At 40.7% G+C, this 16,265-nt stretch overlaps 1 protein-coding gene across 1 annotated transcript in view; it reads right to left on the bottom strand.

The window, feature by feature from the left end:
• Window positions 1–16,265, bottom strand: part of LOC133556168 (alpha-1,6-mannosylglycoprotein 6-beta-N-acetylglucosaminyltransferase B-like) — a 242,962-nt gene that overhangs the window by 161,624 nt on the left and 65,073 nt on the right. The window contains exon 3 of the mRNA XM_061905831.1: window positions 4,566–4,710. Coding sequence (XP_061761815.1) covers window positions 4,566–4,710 — 145 coding nt within the window. The remainder of the gene's footprint in view (window positions 1–4,565; window positions 4,711–16,265) is intronic.

Here is a 16,265-nt window from a genome sequence, read left to right as displayed (position 1 = left end):
GCAAGACTGCTCGTATTGCACATACTACTACACACAAGTAAATACACTGCAGCACTGCTTATATTGCACATGAGCTAACACACAAGTAAATGCTCTGCAGGACTACTTGTATCGCACATGACGTCACACACAAGTAAATACGCTGCATTTCTGCGTTTATCGCACCTTTTAGATGAGTGCAGATATTATCCGATAGTTGGTTGTTGTTTTTTTGCTGCGGATGTCAAACATGCAATATCAACATTGATGGGTACAAACATCTCTGGTGGTGTTTGCTACAGAGGGCAGAGGGTCTGGGTTAAACTTCCCGGCAGAGAGGACTCATGCAGACCTGCAGGAAGTGATTGCCTGTCGATGGCTGCTGCGCACAAATTGCATGGCAGACTTTGCCCCAAATTATGAACTTAGCCTCTACGCCCGCCTAAAAAGGCAGTAATCGCTACTTTGCGGCGGGAGTGAATGTAATGTCTTCCTCTGGGCTTCTAACAAGCAGGAGCACTGAGTCACCCCACGTGGGTCTCATAAATCACCTGTCAGCGAAGCTGTGCATGCTGGTGTTATTACAGTGTTATTACAGTGTTATTACAGTGTTATTACAGTGTTGTTACAGTGTTATTACAGTGTTCTCGACTAAAGGTCATTATGCCGTTGTGTGCAAGCATAAAAGATGTTAGACGAGGTAAACTAGAGACACTTACTGGAGGAGCGCTGGAAACGGATGGCGCGCCAAGACGAGCGAAGGCTTCCTTTACTCCGACTCTGAGCGGATTCGAGCGCGAGAGGTCTGTTGCCGTGGCAACCGCACTGCAATCGGCGCCGGCAGCTCCATCATGTCATGTATATTGTTTGCTTTGTCTGCTCCATGTTCACCTGCACTTATCTCGCACGCGCGCCATCCTTCAGGGGGAACGCCGTGACTGGCCGAGGCGTTCGTTAATTTGTGAGCCCGAAAGGTGAGCAGTCCAACGCCGCGGTGAAATGATGGCCGCCCTTTACGCGGGTGTTTATTAGATTCTGCCCCATCTCGTGGAGGACAAATTGGGCATGCCAAATGAGAGGCGGTGGAGGGCAGTCACATGACCCGCGGGTGCCAAACACTTTCGACTTATTGTGCCTTCTTTTTTTTTTCTTTCTTTTTTTTAAAAAGGTAGCAGCGGCAAATATTGCGTAAAAAAATATGATTTTGCAAGCACATGCATTCTATTTTTGACAATAAAAATTAAACTTCAGTGAAAAATGTTATTAATTGAGCAAATATAATTGTATTGTGTGCTTAATGGGTGGTCATTACCCCGGAAGCAGGGGTGTCCGAACTGTTTCCACTGAGGGCCCCACACTGAAAAATCAAAGGATTTTTATTCTAAAATAATTTAATTTTCATTTTCAGAGCCAATATTGTAAATTACAATTTTTCATTTATCACTCCAAGCAACTATTGTAAGTTTTGCAATATAACTAAAACAATGTGTACTTACTAAACCGTCCCATGTGTGATGTCTGTAAGAGTCTTAACACAAATATGTGTACGTGCTATCGTAGTGTAATTAGCATTAGCTAAAATGCTAACACGTTTTCAAGTGTCCGTGTTAATATTAGTAAGTTTTACAATATAAATAAAACAATTCTTACTGACTAAATCGTCCCATGTGTGACGTCTGTAGGAGTGTTTTCATGCATAATTGCACGTGCTATCGTAATGTAAAAGCCGCTATTTTTTTTTCCTACACTTTGAACCAAGCAGCTAACTTATGGGTTTTTTATTTGGCTGATGCGATGAGGTGGCGACTTGTCCAGGGTGTACACCGCCTTCTGTCCGATTGTAGCTGAGATAGGCAACAGTGCCCCCCGCAAACCCAAAAGGGAATAAGCGGTAGAAAATGATGGATGATGGGCATCATAGAAATAATTTTTTGTATTATTTTTTTTTAACTCTTAGGGTATGTTATTGTGTGTGCTGTGGCGCCATCCTTTGGATGATGTCGCTCACTGCAGGTGCTGCGGTGTCCTTGGAAGGGGCGTTCAGTCTTCTCGCCGTTCATAGGGTTTCTACTCATATGAATTCGTCATTTATGACTCCAAGCAACTATTGCAAGTTTTACAATATAACCATAACAATTCTTATTTACTAATCCGTCTCATGTGTGATGTCTTTAGGAGTGTTTTCATGCATATTTGTATGTGTCATGATAGAAATAAGTTTATATAAAAACTAACAAAAACTCTTAGGGTTTTTTATTTTTTTGTGCTGTGGCGCAATCGTTTGGACACATTCGCTCACTGCAGGTGCTGCAGTGTCCTTGGAAGGGGCGTTCAGTCTTCTCGCCATTCATAGCGTTCCTACTCATATGGAATTGTTATTTATCCCTCCAAACAACGTTTGTAAGTTTTGCAATATAACTAAAACAATTCTTACTTACTGATCCGTCTTGTGTGTGATATCTGTAGGAGTGTTTTCATGCATATTTGTACATGCTATTACAATGTATAAGCCGCTACTTTTCCTACACTTTGAACCCAGCAGCTAACTTATGAATTTTTTTGGGCTGATGGCCATTATAGAAATAAATGTATAAAAAAACAAAAAACAAAAAAAAACAGCTAAAATTCTTAGGGTGTGTTATTGTTGGGACAAATTCGCTCAATGCAGGTGCTGCAGTGTCTTTGGAAGGGGCGTTCAGTCCTCTCGCCGTTCATAGCGTTTATATTCGTAAGGATTTGTCATTTATCACTCCAAGCAACTTTTGTAAGTTTTACAATACAACTATTACAATTCTTATTTACTAATCCGTCACATGTGTCATGTCTGTAGGAGTGTTTACATATATATTTGCGCAAGCAATCGTAATGTATTTAGCATTAGCTTGAATGCTAACACGTTTACTAGTGTCTGTATTAGTATTATAAACTTACAATGGTATTGTTTATGTATTGTTTCAGTTTCACAAATTCCTCAGTAAAATCATCAAAACGTCCCCGTGGAGTTATTGAGTGTTTAGCTGATTGGAGAGCTAGCTTCCACAGCTAGTTGGTCCATGACGATGATTTCTGTTTTGTTCGATCAGCCGTTTTACTGCCCTGTTACAGACTCCGTTTGGATACAATTAAGGTATGTAAATAAACATTTGCAAAATATGTCCATGTAAATAACTCTTTTCACAATGTATATATTTGCGGCTTACAGTCAAGTCCGGCTAATATATGAAAATATTTTTCTTAAAAAAATGTTGTGGGTGCGGTTTATAAACCGGTGCCCTCCATAGTTTAAAATAAAACATCTATAAAGGAAAAAAAATAGCTCAATAGCCCAATAGCCTTGGGCTATAGGGGTGCATAATAAACAATGAATGGAAAATTATCAAAAATAATCTTAAAAAATTGCTCCACTGAGCCAAGATTACCCTTTTTGAGCATATTCAAACACTACTTTTCTCATACTCCTGTCAGGGGCTTCCCCTGAGCTTATTGTAAACAAATATGGCCTCAACAATTGAGACCATTGTTTCAGAAGTAGAGATTACGCGTGCTATTTGCAAGGAAGAAGAAAACATCTCGCTTCAACACATCAAACTTTATCAGGCACCAGAGACGGCAGCATTGCAACAATGGTGTTTTCTAAGCCTACACAATGGCGTGCACAAACTACATGTAAAAATAATCGGTTTTCAGTATCATTCTTGACCAGCAGGAACTTATCGGTATCGGCTTTAAAAAAAAAAAAATCTGAGCATCTCTAATTTTTAGTGTCAACATTTCAATTATTTCCTATTTGCTCTTTTTTTCCATTTTGTATGTGCTTTTATTTTGTAGTAACATTCAACGTAAAACATGTGCTGCAGGCCACTTTGAGGGTCAGGTTCTGCAGTAGAGAGGTGTTTCTGTAACAAGTATTCAAATTGGAGCTCAAGCAGCCAATCAGAGTTCGGTTCTCTGATTGGCTGCCATTTTGGCAGAAACGTAACTCTGTGTTGAAACCTGAGCAAGCGCAGAGAAAGAAAGTGAACCGCCTGAGTGAAGAGTTTGACAAATAGAGAAAGAGAGGATGCATGTTAACATGGATCATATGAGGAACAAAATACTTTTGTAATCGCTCAAACGATTTAATTTTTCACTTGAGTTGAACTATTTGACAAAATAGCAAGTATACGCTTGCAAAATATATTTTTCTGTGCTGAAAATCGGTTTTCACGACTTCAAAATGTAGGCAGAATTATACTGTAACTCCATATAACACTTTCTATAATAGTGGGTTTCAGTATAGGCCTTTAACATTTACATTTAACAGAGTCAGATTTAACATTTTCATTTAACAGAGTCAAAGTTAATATTTATGTTTAACCTTCAGATTTATATTTATCATTTAGATTTAACATTTTCATTTTAAAAAGCAAATGAGCCAAATGTGAGAAAATGTGTTTAAATATTCATGCCTGAAAAATGTGATTGAATATTTTATAATAATATTATATTGCACCCCATGGGCGAAAGGGTTATGTTCAAGTAGGTTTTGCTTCTTCTAACTCCTTGTCGGACACCTAGCATTGTACACCAGGTGTGCTCTCGTCTACCTGTCCAGAACGGAGGCCAGCTCGTCCAGCTTGTGGCTCTCAGTGGCGTTACTGGGTCTGGACAGAGCATCCATCCTCTTCATGATGACTTCCAGCATGTCGCTGATCTTCTTCAGCACACTGCGAGATTCATGGCCGCCAAATACTGCAGAGCAGAAAGGGACATGAGGGATACTGCGCACTATACTACACAGCAAAGTCCAGCATTGTGTTTCATTAGTGCAGCACAAGCACTCCAAGAGTATTTCTTCCTGTCCTTCATGACTAAACCACCGGCTCACGGGGAGGCGATGCTCGCACAAAGAAAAGCCGAGTCAGCCATTTATTCTGGCAGTATTGGTTTTTGCCTTCTTGCTGGGCTCCGATAATGAATGACCCGGCTGGTCCAATGGTTAACACCTTGTCAATGAAGGAAGGTATGTTGGGGGTCCTCATCCTGCAGTCTTTAATTACACTCAGATCCTACGCTAATTAACACACCATAGTATCAAAGAAGTCAAATCTGCTAACACCTTTTTCTGCCAAGAAAGCAGAATGGCGTCAAAAGCAGGGGCGTCACAATCGTCTTTAAGAGAGCCACGTCCTAATCAGGGCTGCCAATTTAGATTATGTGTAAGATAACAATAAATAACATGGAAGACCATATTGAATGACGTGGCAGGCCACGTGGAAATATGTAGCTCATAACATTAAAAGTGACAGAGAAAATAGAATGATGTGGCAGGCCACTTGAATAACCTGACGGGCCAGATAAAATGATGTGACGGGCCTTATTAAATAATGTGGCAGAGGACATTAAATGACGTGGCTTTTACGTTGAAAAATGTGACGGCCCACGGAAAATTACGTTGCAGGTCACCTTAAAACAGTGGTTCTCAAATGGGGAAATGGGGGTACGCGTACTCCTGGGGGTACTTGAAGGTATGCCAAGGGGTACGTGAGATTTTTCAAAAATATTCTAAAAATAGCAACAATTATAAAATCCTTTATAAATATATTTATTGAAAAATACTTCAACAAAATTTGAATGTAAGTTCAAAAAATGTGAAAAGAAATACAACAATGCAATATTCAGTGTTGACAGCTCGATTTTTTGTGGACATGTTCCATAAATATTGATGTTAAAGATTTCTTTCTTTTGTGAAGAAATGTTTAGAATGAAGTTCATGAATCCAGATGGATCTCTATTACAATCCCCAAAGATGATTACTTCTATGTGTAGAAATCTTTATTTATAATTGAATCGCTTGTTTATTTTTCAACACGTTTTTAGTTATTTTTATATCTTTTTTTCCAAATAATTCAAGAAAGACCACTACAAATGAGCAATATTTTGCACTGTTATACAATTTATTAAATCAAAACTGATGACATAGTGTTGTATTTTACTTCTTTTTCTCTTTTTTTTTCAACCAAAAATGCTTTGCTCTGATTAGGGGGTACTTGAATTAAAAAAATCTTCATAAGGGGTACATCACTGAAAAAAGGTTGAAAACCACTGCCTTAAAAAACATAGCAGACCCAACTGAATAATGTAACGGGCCACATAAAATGATGTGGCAGGCCACATTATGTAGGCGGAGCACATACAATGAAGTGGCAGTCCATTTGAATAACGTGACGGGCTATTAGATAATGTGGCAGAGGAAAATGATGTTGCAGGCCACATTAAAAACGTAGTAGACCAAACTGAATAATGTAACGTGGCCACATAAAAGGATGTTGCAAAAGCCAGCTTAAAATAATTGGGGGACGACATTAAAATGACGTGGAAGACCACATTGAATGATGTTCCAGAGCGCAAAGAAAGAAAATGACAGGCCACATACAAACCCCGTTTCCATATGAGTTGGGAAATTGTGTTAGATGTAAATATAAACGGAATACAATGATTTGCAAATAATTTTCAACCCATATTCAATTGAATATGCTACAAAGACATCATATTTGATGTTCAAACTCAAACTTTGTTTTTATTTTGCAAATAATAAATAACTTAGAATTTCTTGGCTGCATCACGTGCCAAAGTAGTTGGGAAAGGGCATGTTCAACACTGTGTTACATCACCTTTTCTTTTAACAACACTCAAACGTTTGGGAACTGAAGAAACTAATTGTTGAAGCTCTGAATGTGGATTTCTTTCCCATTCTTGTTTTATGTAGAGCTTCAGTCGTTCAACAGTCCGGGGTCACTGCTGTCGTATTTCACGCTTCATAACGTGCCACACATTTTCGATGGGAGACAGGTCTGGACTGCAGGCAGGCCAGGAAAGTAGCCGCAGTTTTAGTTTTTTTTTACAAAGCCACGCTGTTGTAACATGTGCTGAATGTGGCTTGGCATTGTCTTGCTGAAACAAGCAGGGGCGTCTATGAAAAAGACAGCACTTAGATGGCAGCATATGTTGTTCCAAAACCGGTATGTACCTTTCAGCATTAATGGTGCTTTCACAGATGTGTAAGTTACCCATGCCTGGGGCACTAATGCACCCCCATACCATCACAGATGCTGGCTTTTGAACTTTGCGTCGATAACAGTCTGGATGGTTCGCTTCCCCTTTGGTCCGGAATACAGGATGTCGAATATTTCCAAAAACAATTTGAAATGTGGACTTGTCAGACCACAGAACACTTTTCCACTTTGCATCAGTCCATCTTAGATGATCTCGGGACCAGAGAAGCCGGCGGCGTTTCTTGATGTTGTTGATAAATTGCTTTCGCTTTGCATAGTAGAGCTTTAACTTGCACTTACAGGTGTAGCAATAAACTGTATTTAGTGACAGGTATTTTCTGAAGTGTTCCTGAGCCCATGTGGTGATATCCTTTAGAGATTGATGTTGGTTTTTGATACAGTGTAGTCTGAGGGATCGAAGGTCACGGTCATTCAATGTCGGTTTCCGGCCATGCTGCTTACATGGAGTGATTTCTCCAGATTTTCTGAACCTTTTGATGATATTATGGACCGTAGATGTTGAAATCCCTAAATTTCTTGCAATTGCACTTTGAGAAACGTTGTTCTTAAACTGTTTGACTATTTGCCCACGCAATTGTGGACAAAGGGGTGTACCTCGCCCCATCCTTTCTTGTGAAAGACTGAGCATTTTTTGGGAAGCTGTTTTTATACCCAATCATGGCACCCACCTGTTCCCAATTAGCCTGCACACCTGTGGGTTGTTCCATACAAGTGTTTGATGCGGTATATCTCAACTTTATCAGTATTTATTGCCACCTTTCCCAACCTCTTTGTCACGTGTTGCTGGCATCAAATTCAAAATTTAATGATTTGCAAAAAAAAAAAAAAGTTTATCAGTTTGAACATCAAATATGATGTCTTTGTAGCATATTCAACTGAATATGGGATGAAAATGATTTGCATTGTATTTAGTTTATATTTACATCTAACATATTTTCCCAACTCATATGGAAACGGGGTTTGTAAGTGGCGAACCACAATAAATGACGTGAAAGACCACGTTAAATGATGTTCCAGAGCACATAGAAAGACATGACAGGCCACATAAAATGATTTGGTGGGCTACCATAAATGACGTGGCGTGCTACCTTAAATGACATTGCAGATCACATTTAATAATGTGACAGACCCCATAAAATGATGTTGCGGGCCACTTAAATAGCAGTGGGTGTCCACCTTAAATTATGTGCCAGAGCCCATAGACAGACATGACAGACCACATTGAATGAAATGACAGGCCACGTAAAATGATGTTGCAGGCTACATTAAATGATGTGGCGGGCCACTCTAAATGATGTGGAAAACTACGTTAAATGGCATAGCAGCCCACGTTAATACGAGTGGAAGACCACATTGAATCTTGTGGCAGGCTACCTTAAAAGATGTGGCGGACCACACTAAATGATGTGGAAAACAACATTAAATGACATCGTAGACTACCTTAATGACGTGGCAGGCCACATGGAATGGTGTAGCTGATCACAACATATGTGGCAGAGCACATAGAAGAAAGTGGCATAACCTGACGGGCCATGTAAAATGATGTTGCGGGCTACCTTTAATGATGTGACAAGCCACAGTATGTAGGCGGAGCACATACAATGACGTGGCAGGCCAGAGATAAATAATGTGATGGGCCGCATTGAATAATGTGGAAGATTAAGTTAAATAATGTGGCAGAGGACATAGAATGTTGTGGAAGAACACGTTGAAAATTGCTACGGGCCACAGAAAACGATGTTGCAGGCCACTTTGAAAGACGTAGCAGACCAAACTGAATACAATGTTGCGGGCCAATTTAAAAGAAGTGGCGAATCACATTAAATGATGTGGAAGACCACATTGAATGACCACATTGAATGATGTGCCAGAGCACATAGAAAGACATGACAGGCCACATAAAATGATGTTTCGGGCAACATTAACAGCTGTGGCTGTTCACCTTAAAGTATGTGCCAGAGCCCATAGACAGACATGACAGACCAAAATAAATAAAATGGCAGGCCACTAAAATTATGTTGCAGGCTACCTTAAATGAAGTGGTGGGCCACCCTAAATGATGTGGAAAACCACATTAAAAGATGTGTCGGACTACAATAAATAACATGGAAGACTACATTGAATGACATGGCAGGCCACATGGAAATATGCATGTAGCTCATAACATTAAAAGTGGCAGACCACTTAAATAACCTGACGTCCACGTAAAATGATGTTGCAGGCTAGCTTTAATGATGTGGCAGCTCATACAGATTATACAAGTGTTATAATGAAGGCAACACATGATGTGTCTGTATTAGCTATATTAGCCTACTATCAAAATGACTTTAAGAGTCTTATATAAGTGCTTTAATGAAAACAACATATGATGTGTCTATATTTCTACTAGGGCTTCACGGTGGCAGAGGGGTTAGTGCGTCTGCCTCACAATACGAAGGTCCTGCAGTCCTGGGTTCAAATCCAGGCTCGGGATCCTTCTGTGTGGAGTGAATGTGAGAGTGAATGTTGTCTGTCTATCTGTGTTGGCCCTGCGATGAGGTGGCAACTTGTCCAGGGTGTACCCTGCCTTCCGCCCGATTGTAGCTGAGATAGGCGCCAGCGCCCCCCGTGACCCCAAAAGGGAATAAGCGGTAGAAAATGGATGGGATGGATGGATATATTTCTACTATCAAAATGACTTTAAAAGTCTTATACAAGTGTTATAGTGAAGGCAACACATGATGTGTCTATATTAGCTATAAAAGCCTACTATCAAAATTACTTTAAGAGTCTTATATAAGTGTTCTAATGATGTAAGTGTCTTTATTAGCCGACTAACAAAAATGTTGGCATAATGATGCAACGTGTACATACAGCAAGCTTAAATAGCATGTTAGCATTGATTAGCTTGCAAACATGCACTGACCAAATACGCCTAATTGGCACTCCAACAAGTCAATAACAACAAAGTGCACCTTTGTGCATTCATGCACAGTATAAAACATTTGGTGGACTAATTGAGCCAAAGAAGGAGTGGTGGAGTTTACATGTAAACAAACTATTGCGTCACAGTCCACACTATGGTGAGTTCAAGAATTGCGGAATTTAGTAGGACAAAACAATGTTCACCAAATATTGTCATCGGTGAAGCATACACACAAACATGTTAAACAGCGGGCTTTCTAACAATTGGGAAGGTTTGTGTCATGTTTTGTCCCCAAACAAAAAACATAATAAAACAAAAAAATTGTTTTTCTCTCATATTTTTCCATTTTCAATCCTTTTTTAAAAATGCTACAGGGAGCCACTAAGGCTACTAGACAGCCCCGGGTTAGCCGAAATTCACTTTTTAAAGGAAGTGTTTTTACTAGGTGTGTAACGGTACGTGTATTTGTATTGAACCGTTTTGGTACGGGGGTTTCGGTTCGGTACGGGGGTGTACCGAACGAGCTTCTAAGCTAAAGTCTTAACAAGCTGCTTTGCTTCTTCTGCCTCTGTCTCAGCACCCAGCATTGTCCCACCCACACAACCATCTGATTGGTTACATATATATCGGTAACAGCCAATCAGCAGTGCGTATTCAGAGCGCATGTAGTAAATGCTTCAGCGTCGAGCAGATAGGTGTTTAGCAGGTGAGCATAAGGCAGCGTACTCTCCCCAAATGATAATAAACACCTCCCAGTCAACTACTACTAACATCACTATGAGCCCGTTGACCTTCTTGAAACTTAAACTGCATGCTTGCAGTTCTGGCTTGAGGTGAAGGCTAATTAGCTTTTAGCGTAATGTTAGCTCATTTGGCGGTGTGTGCGTGCGCGCGTGCGTGCGTGTGTGTGTTTTACGGACAGAAAAGCTTTGAGTGGCAGGGTCCCTGCTATCACATGTTGATAAAAATATAACATTTACATAATAAAAATCAACTACAGGCTTCCCAAATGCTGTGATAAATTAAGCATGATGAGTTGACTTGAAACTGTTTAATACTGCAGTTTTTATGTGTAGACGAAAAGTTTTGTCATTTTATTTAATCTGAGCAACAATTTGAGGCAGTTTAATGTTGATTAACGTGGGTAGAATTATTATAGTGTTCCCAATTTTAAAAGGATGAAGCCATTGTTTACAAATTTGGTAAATAAATAACCCAATAAATAAATAACCCATTTGTTTTCTTACTGTACCGAATATGAACCAAACCGTGACCTCTTAACCAAGTTACGTACCGAACCTTTTGTGTTCCGTTACACCCCTAGATTTTACATAGAGTAAAAAACAAAAAAAACAACAACAAAAAACAAACACAAAAGTAAAAAAAAAATGTTTGTTTCTTTGTCTACAAGAGTACGTGTGTGACACTGAGGTTTAAAGTTTAAGGCCCCGTGAAAAGTTGCAGGATTGGAAATAAATATCCCCCTCCACCATCCTCGTCTTCACATTTTCAATCAATGCCAGAAGAGCAGCAGTGGAATACACTGTTGGATGTCTGCACTCAATAATTCAACATTTTCACAAGCATGTTTCACTTCATGAACGAACGCCATCAAACATATTCCTCTTCACACAGCAGCAGGAGTGGAACTATTTCCTAAAGGGGCAGTGTTGTGCAAAACTCCACGCTCTCGCCTTGTTGGCGCCGTTTATTGCCGCATTCGCTATCTGACCTTGTTCAAAACAAGCCGTGACGCGTTGTTGTCATACTTGCCAACCTCCTCGAATTTTCCGGGAGAATCCCGAATTTCGGTGCGTCTCCCTGAAATCTCTGAGGACAACCATTCTACCGAATTTCTCCCGATTTCCAGCATGAGTGAGGACAGTCTGTCGTCACGTCCACTTTTCCTCCTTATAAAAAGCATGGCAGCCCACTCACGTTATAACATCTACAACTTTTGAGAGTGCACAACTGCACATACAACAAGAAAGAGACTATTAAATTAGGCAGGTACGGAGCTATTTCTCAGCGTGTGTTTATTCCAGCCGGCACGTTAATACACTGGGGGGGGGGGGGGGGGGGGGGGGGGGTCGCTGGAGCCTATCTCAGCTACAATCGGGTTGAAAGGCGGTGCACACCCTGGACAAGTCGCCAGCTCATCACAGGATTCCCATCATGCATTGCTTCAAAACTACGGCAAGTAAAAAGATAGTGACAGAGAATAGAACGAGGATGGACAATTCAATCCCAAACTCACTCCTTTCCTCCAAATTAAATTTCACAGATGCTGCCCATACCTATGTTCCTTCAAAGGCTGTGCTACTGGCTGCAAAGCATTGCACTTTCAAATACAACAATGAGTAGAGAGGAATGTTATGTGTGTGTATATGTGTAAATAAATGAACACTGAAATTCAAGTATTAATTTTATTTATACTATATATATATATATATATATACATATATACACATCCAGTGGGGCAAAAAAAGTATTTAGTCAGCCACCGATTGTGCAAGTTCTCCCACTTAAAATGATGACAGAGGTCTGTAATTTTCATCATAGGTACACTTCAACTGTGAGAGACAGAATGTGAAAAAAAATCCAGGAATTCACATTGTAGGAATTTTAAAGAATTTATGTGTAAATTATGGTGGAAAAAAAGTATTTGGTCAACCATTCAAAGCTCTCACTGATGGAAGGAGGTTTTGGCTCAAAATCTCACGATAAGTGGCCCCATTCATTCTTTCCTTAACACGGATCAATCGTCCTTTCCCCTTAGCAGAAAAACAGCCCCAAAGCATGATGTTTCCAGCCCCATGCTTCACAGTAGGTATGGTGTTCTTGGGATGCAACTCAGTATTCTTCTTCCTCCAAACACGAAAAGTTGAGTTTATACCAAAATGGATACATGGATGATACAGCAGAGGATTGGGAGAATGTCATGTGGTCAGATGAAACCAAAATAGAACTTTTTGGTATAAACTCAACTAAGCATGTAGCATCCTCCTGACAAATTAGAGTTAGGGATTAACACATCATTTATTAGCGTTTTGTATTCCCATACATTCTGTACCATAACTTGCTACTTTTTTTTCTATGCTTCGAACCGTGTGGCTTATAAAAAGGTGCGGCTAATTTATGAATGTTTGTTTGCGAACGGGCATAATGTTTTGTGCTACATTCATCCATCCATTTTCTACCGCTTGTCCCTTTCGGGGTCGCTGGAGACTATCTCAGCTGCATTCAGGCGGTAGGCACGGTACACCCTGGACAAGTTGCCACCTCATCGCAGGGCCAGCACAGATAGACAGACAACAGTCACACTCACATTCACACACTTGGGCCAATTTAGTGTTGCCAATCAACTTATCCTCAGGTGCATGTCTTTGGAGGTGGAAGTAAGCCAAAGTACTTGGAGGGAACCCACGCAGTCACGGGGAGAACATGCAAACTCCACACAGAAAGATTTCGAGCGAAGGATCGAACCCAGTACCTTCAGTGTTCAATAGTTTTCATTAAACCCAGGCAGAGAAACTAAAAAAATGTGTTATTGTTTGTGCTATAGTGCCATCGTTTGGAGGAGTTTGCTCGCTGCAGGTGTTGCGGGGTGAAAATGTACTTCCTGTTTTGATTGCTTGGAACTGAAAGTAAAACTGTCCATTGCATTTCTACTCGTGTGGATTCTTCATCCGAGCAACGTTTGTAACTTTTACGGTAAAATTAAAACAATTCATACTTAAACCACGTGTTGTCATGCATATTTGGACTTGCTAGCGTACTGTAATGAAAGTAGCGTTGATAGCATTATGCTAACACATTTACAATTATCTGTGTTAGTATTATTGACTTACAATGACATTGTTTTTGTCCTGTTTCAGTTTCGTAAAATTCACCAAAATGTCACCGTGGAGTTATTAAGTCTGTTTAGCTGATTGGAGAGCCATGACGATGATTTCTGTTTAATCAGCCGTTTTACTGCGGGGTTACAGACACCGTTTGGAAACAAATAAGGTATGTAAATAAACATTTACAAAATATTTCAATGTAAATAACCTGTTTTACAACATATATCTGCAGTTTATAGTCCGATGACATTAAAACACAAAAAAAAAAATAATTCTAAAAATGTACTGGGTGCGGCTTATAAACCGGTGCACTCTATTGTCCGGAAAATATGGGTCATTCTTTTTGTCTGCATTGCTGGTCCTGTGCCGGAATCAATATGGGAATTGGTACCGTATAGGTTAAAATGTGAAAGGCAACCATCCCTAAATGTATAGTAATTAGTATTCATGTCAGAACATGCTTTACAAAAGAAATAATGAATTCCATATTTACTAATCTTTAACTAATAGGCTTTTTATAATGATTAACATTTATAACTGCATGCATACTAATGAAAAGAATGAGTATGCTTCATAAATGATGAACAGTATTTACTAATGCTATTAATGTTTAACATGATTATATATACAGTAAAATATATATAATATGTAAATCATTCATATAATGTATTTATATAATACATAAATATACATATACATTTGGTCAAAAAACATAGAGGCTATATCATCCAAACAAGCCTGCTAGTCATAAAATCCCCTGATGAGCAGGGAAAACGGCGAAAAAGGCTTGTAGGGATGATATTGCCTCTGTGTTTTTCCTGAACTAACGTAAATTCCGCTCTACCATCGTATTGAGCTCTGTATACGGATAAAACACAGACACCTCGACTATACCATACATATGGAGGAGATCCAGAAGACGATGGGGAGACCGCAATACCAAGAAGTCTTAGGCATGGTCCACACAGGCCGGGCAGGACTTGGGTGGAGCGATCCACCCATCCTATGGTCCAAGCCAGGCAGGAAGAAGAGGAGAGACCATGTTGTTCCTGAGGTCAGCAGGATTGAGCAGGAGTTGCTCAGAGCGAGGTCTCTGGCACAGGGGCAGCAGGGGAGGTTGAGAACTTGGGAGGGTGTTTCGAGCCGAGCAATCAGCTGGGCAGATTTTCTGGAAACTACCACAGGCTGGGCTCAGTTTCCCCATCAGAGCAACGTACGACACCCTCCAGAGCCCTAAAAACCTCCACCGATGGCTTGGCACAGAGCAATCCTGCGACCTCTGCGGGACCATCAATGCCTCACTCCAGCATGTTCAGGCTGCAAAATGGCGCTGACACACGACCAAGTGGTCAGCAAGCTGGCAGAGGTGCTGGAGAAAAGTCGGCAGGAGGCAAATAACCAGAGTCCAGCAGAAAGCCAATGCGGGATCCACTTCCTAAGGCAGGGGGAACTTGCGACACATTCCAGCAAGAGACCCCCCGCCAAGCTATTAACACCAGGGGTGGTGTGGAAGTGGACCTGAGTAGGCAGCTCCAGTTCCCACAGGAGATATGCAGCACCACTTTAAGACCAGATGCAGTGCTGTGGTCTGCAGCTGTGATGTATGTAGTACTGATTGAGCTGACAGTGCCCCGGGAGGAGGGACTGGAAGTTGCCTACGAGAGAAAGAAGGCCAAGTATGCAGACCTGGTCGCGGAGTGCAGAGAAAGTGGATGGAGTGTGAGGCTGTACCCGGTGGAGGTGGGAGACAGAGTCTTTGTGGGCAGTTCAACAACACGCCTGCTAAAAGGACCTGGGACTACGTGGAGCCACCCTGAGCAGATCCACCAAGGAGCTTTTAAAAGTAGCAAAGAAAGTTAGCCGCTGGTTTTGGCTGAAACGACGCGACAAAGTTTGGGGAGCAACATCCGAGTAGGTTTGCTGTAGAGGGGTGTCAGGGAGACCTCCCTGTTCACTGCCCCGCCACCAGGAGATGTTCTGGGCTAAGGGGCGAAACATCAATGAGAGGTGGTCCCCAGCTAAAAACCCTGCAGCAAAACCTTTTCTGGTATGCGGTCAAGTTTGGCCTGCCTCAAAGAAAAGAATGTCCCTACCATGAACAGTCCGCCACAGGTACCGGAGGTGCGACAGGCCGAAGGCCAAACGGCAAGACCACTTTGCTGGAATTAAAATGTATATACAATTGTGTGTGTGTGTATATATATATATATATATATATATACGGTGAAGAAAATAAGTATTTGAACACCCTGCTATTTTGCAAGTTCTCCCACTTAGAAATCATGGAGGTGTCTGAAATTTTCACGGGAGCTGCATGTCCACTGTATGAGAGATAACCTAAAAAGAAAAATCCAGAAATCACAATCTATGATATTTTAACAATTTATTCATGTGATACAGCTGAAAATAAGTATTTGAATACCAACATTAATATTTGGTAGAGTAGCCTTTGTTTGCAATTACGGAGGTCAAACACTTCCT

Source organism: Nerophis ophidion, linkage group LG07 (genome assembly GCF_033978795.1).
Source record: "Nerophis ophidion isolate RoL-2023_Sa linkage group LG07, RoL_Noph_v1.0, whole genome shotgun sequence".
NCBI classification, from domain to species: domain Eukaryota; kingdom Metazoa; phylum Chordata; class Actinopteri; order Syngnathiformes; family Syngnathidae; genus Nerophis; species Nerophis ophidion.
Note: the sequence above shows the minus strand (reverse complement) of the source record. Positions and strands in the feature narration are given on the sequence as shown.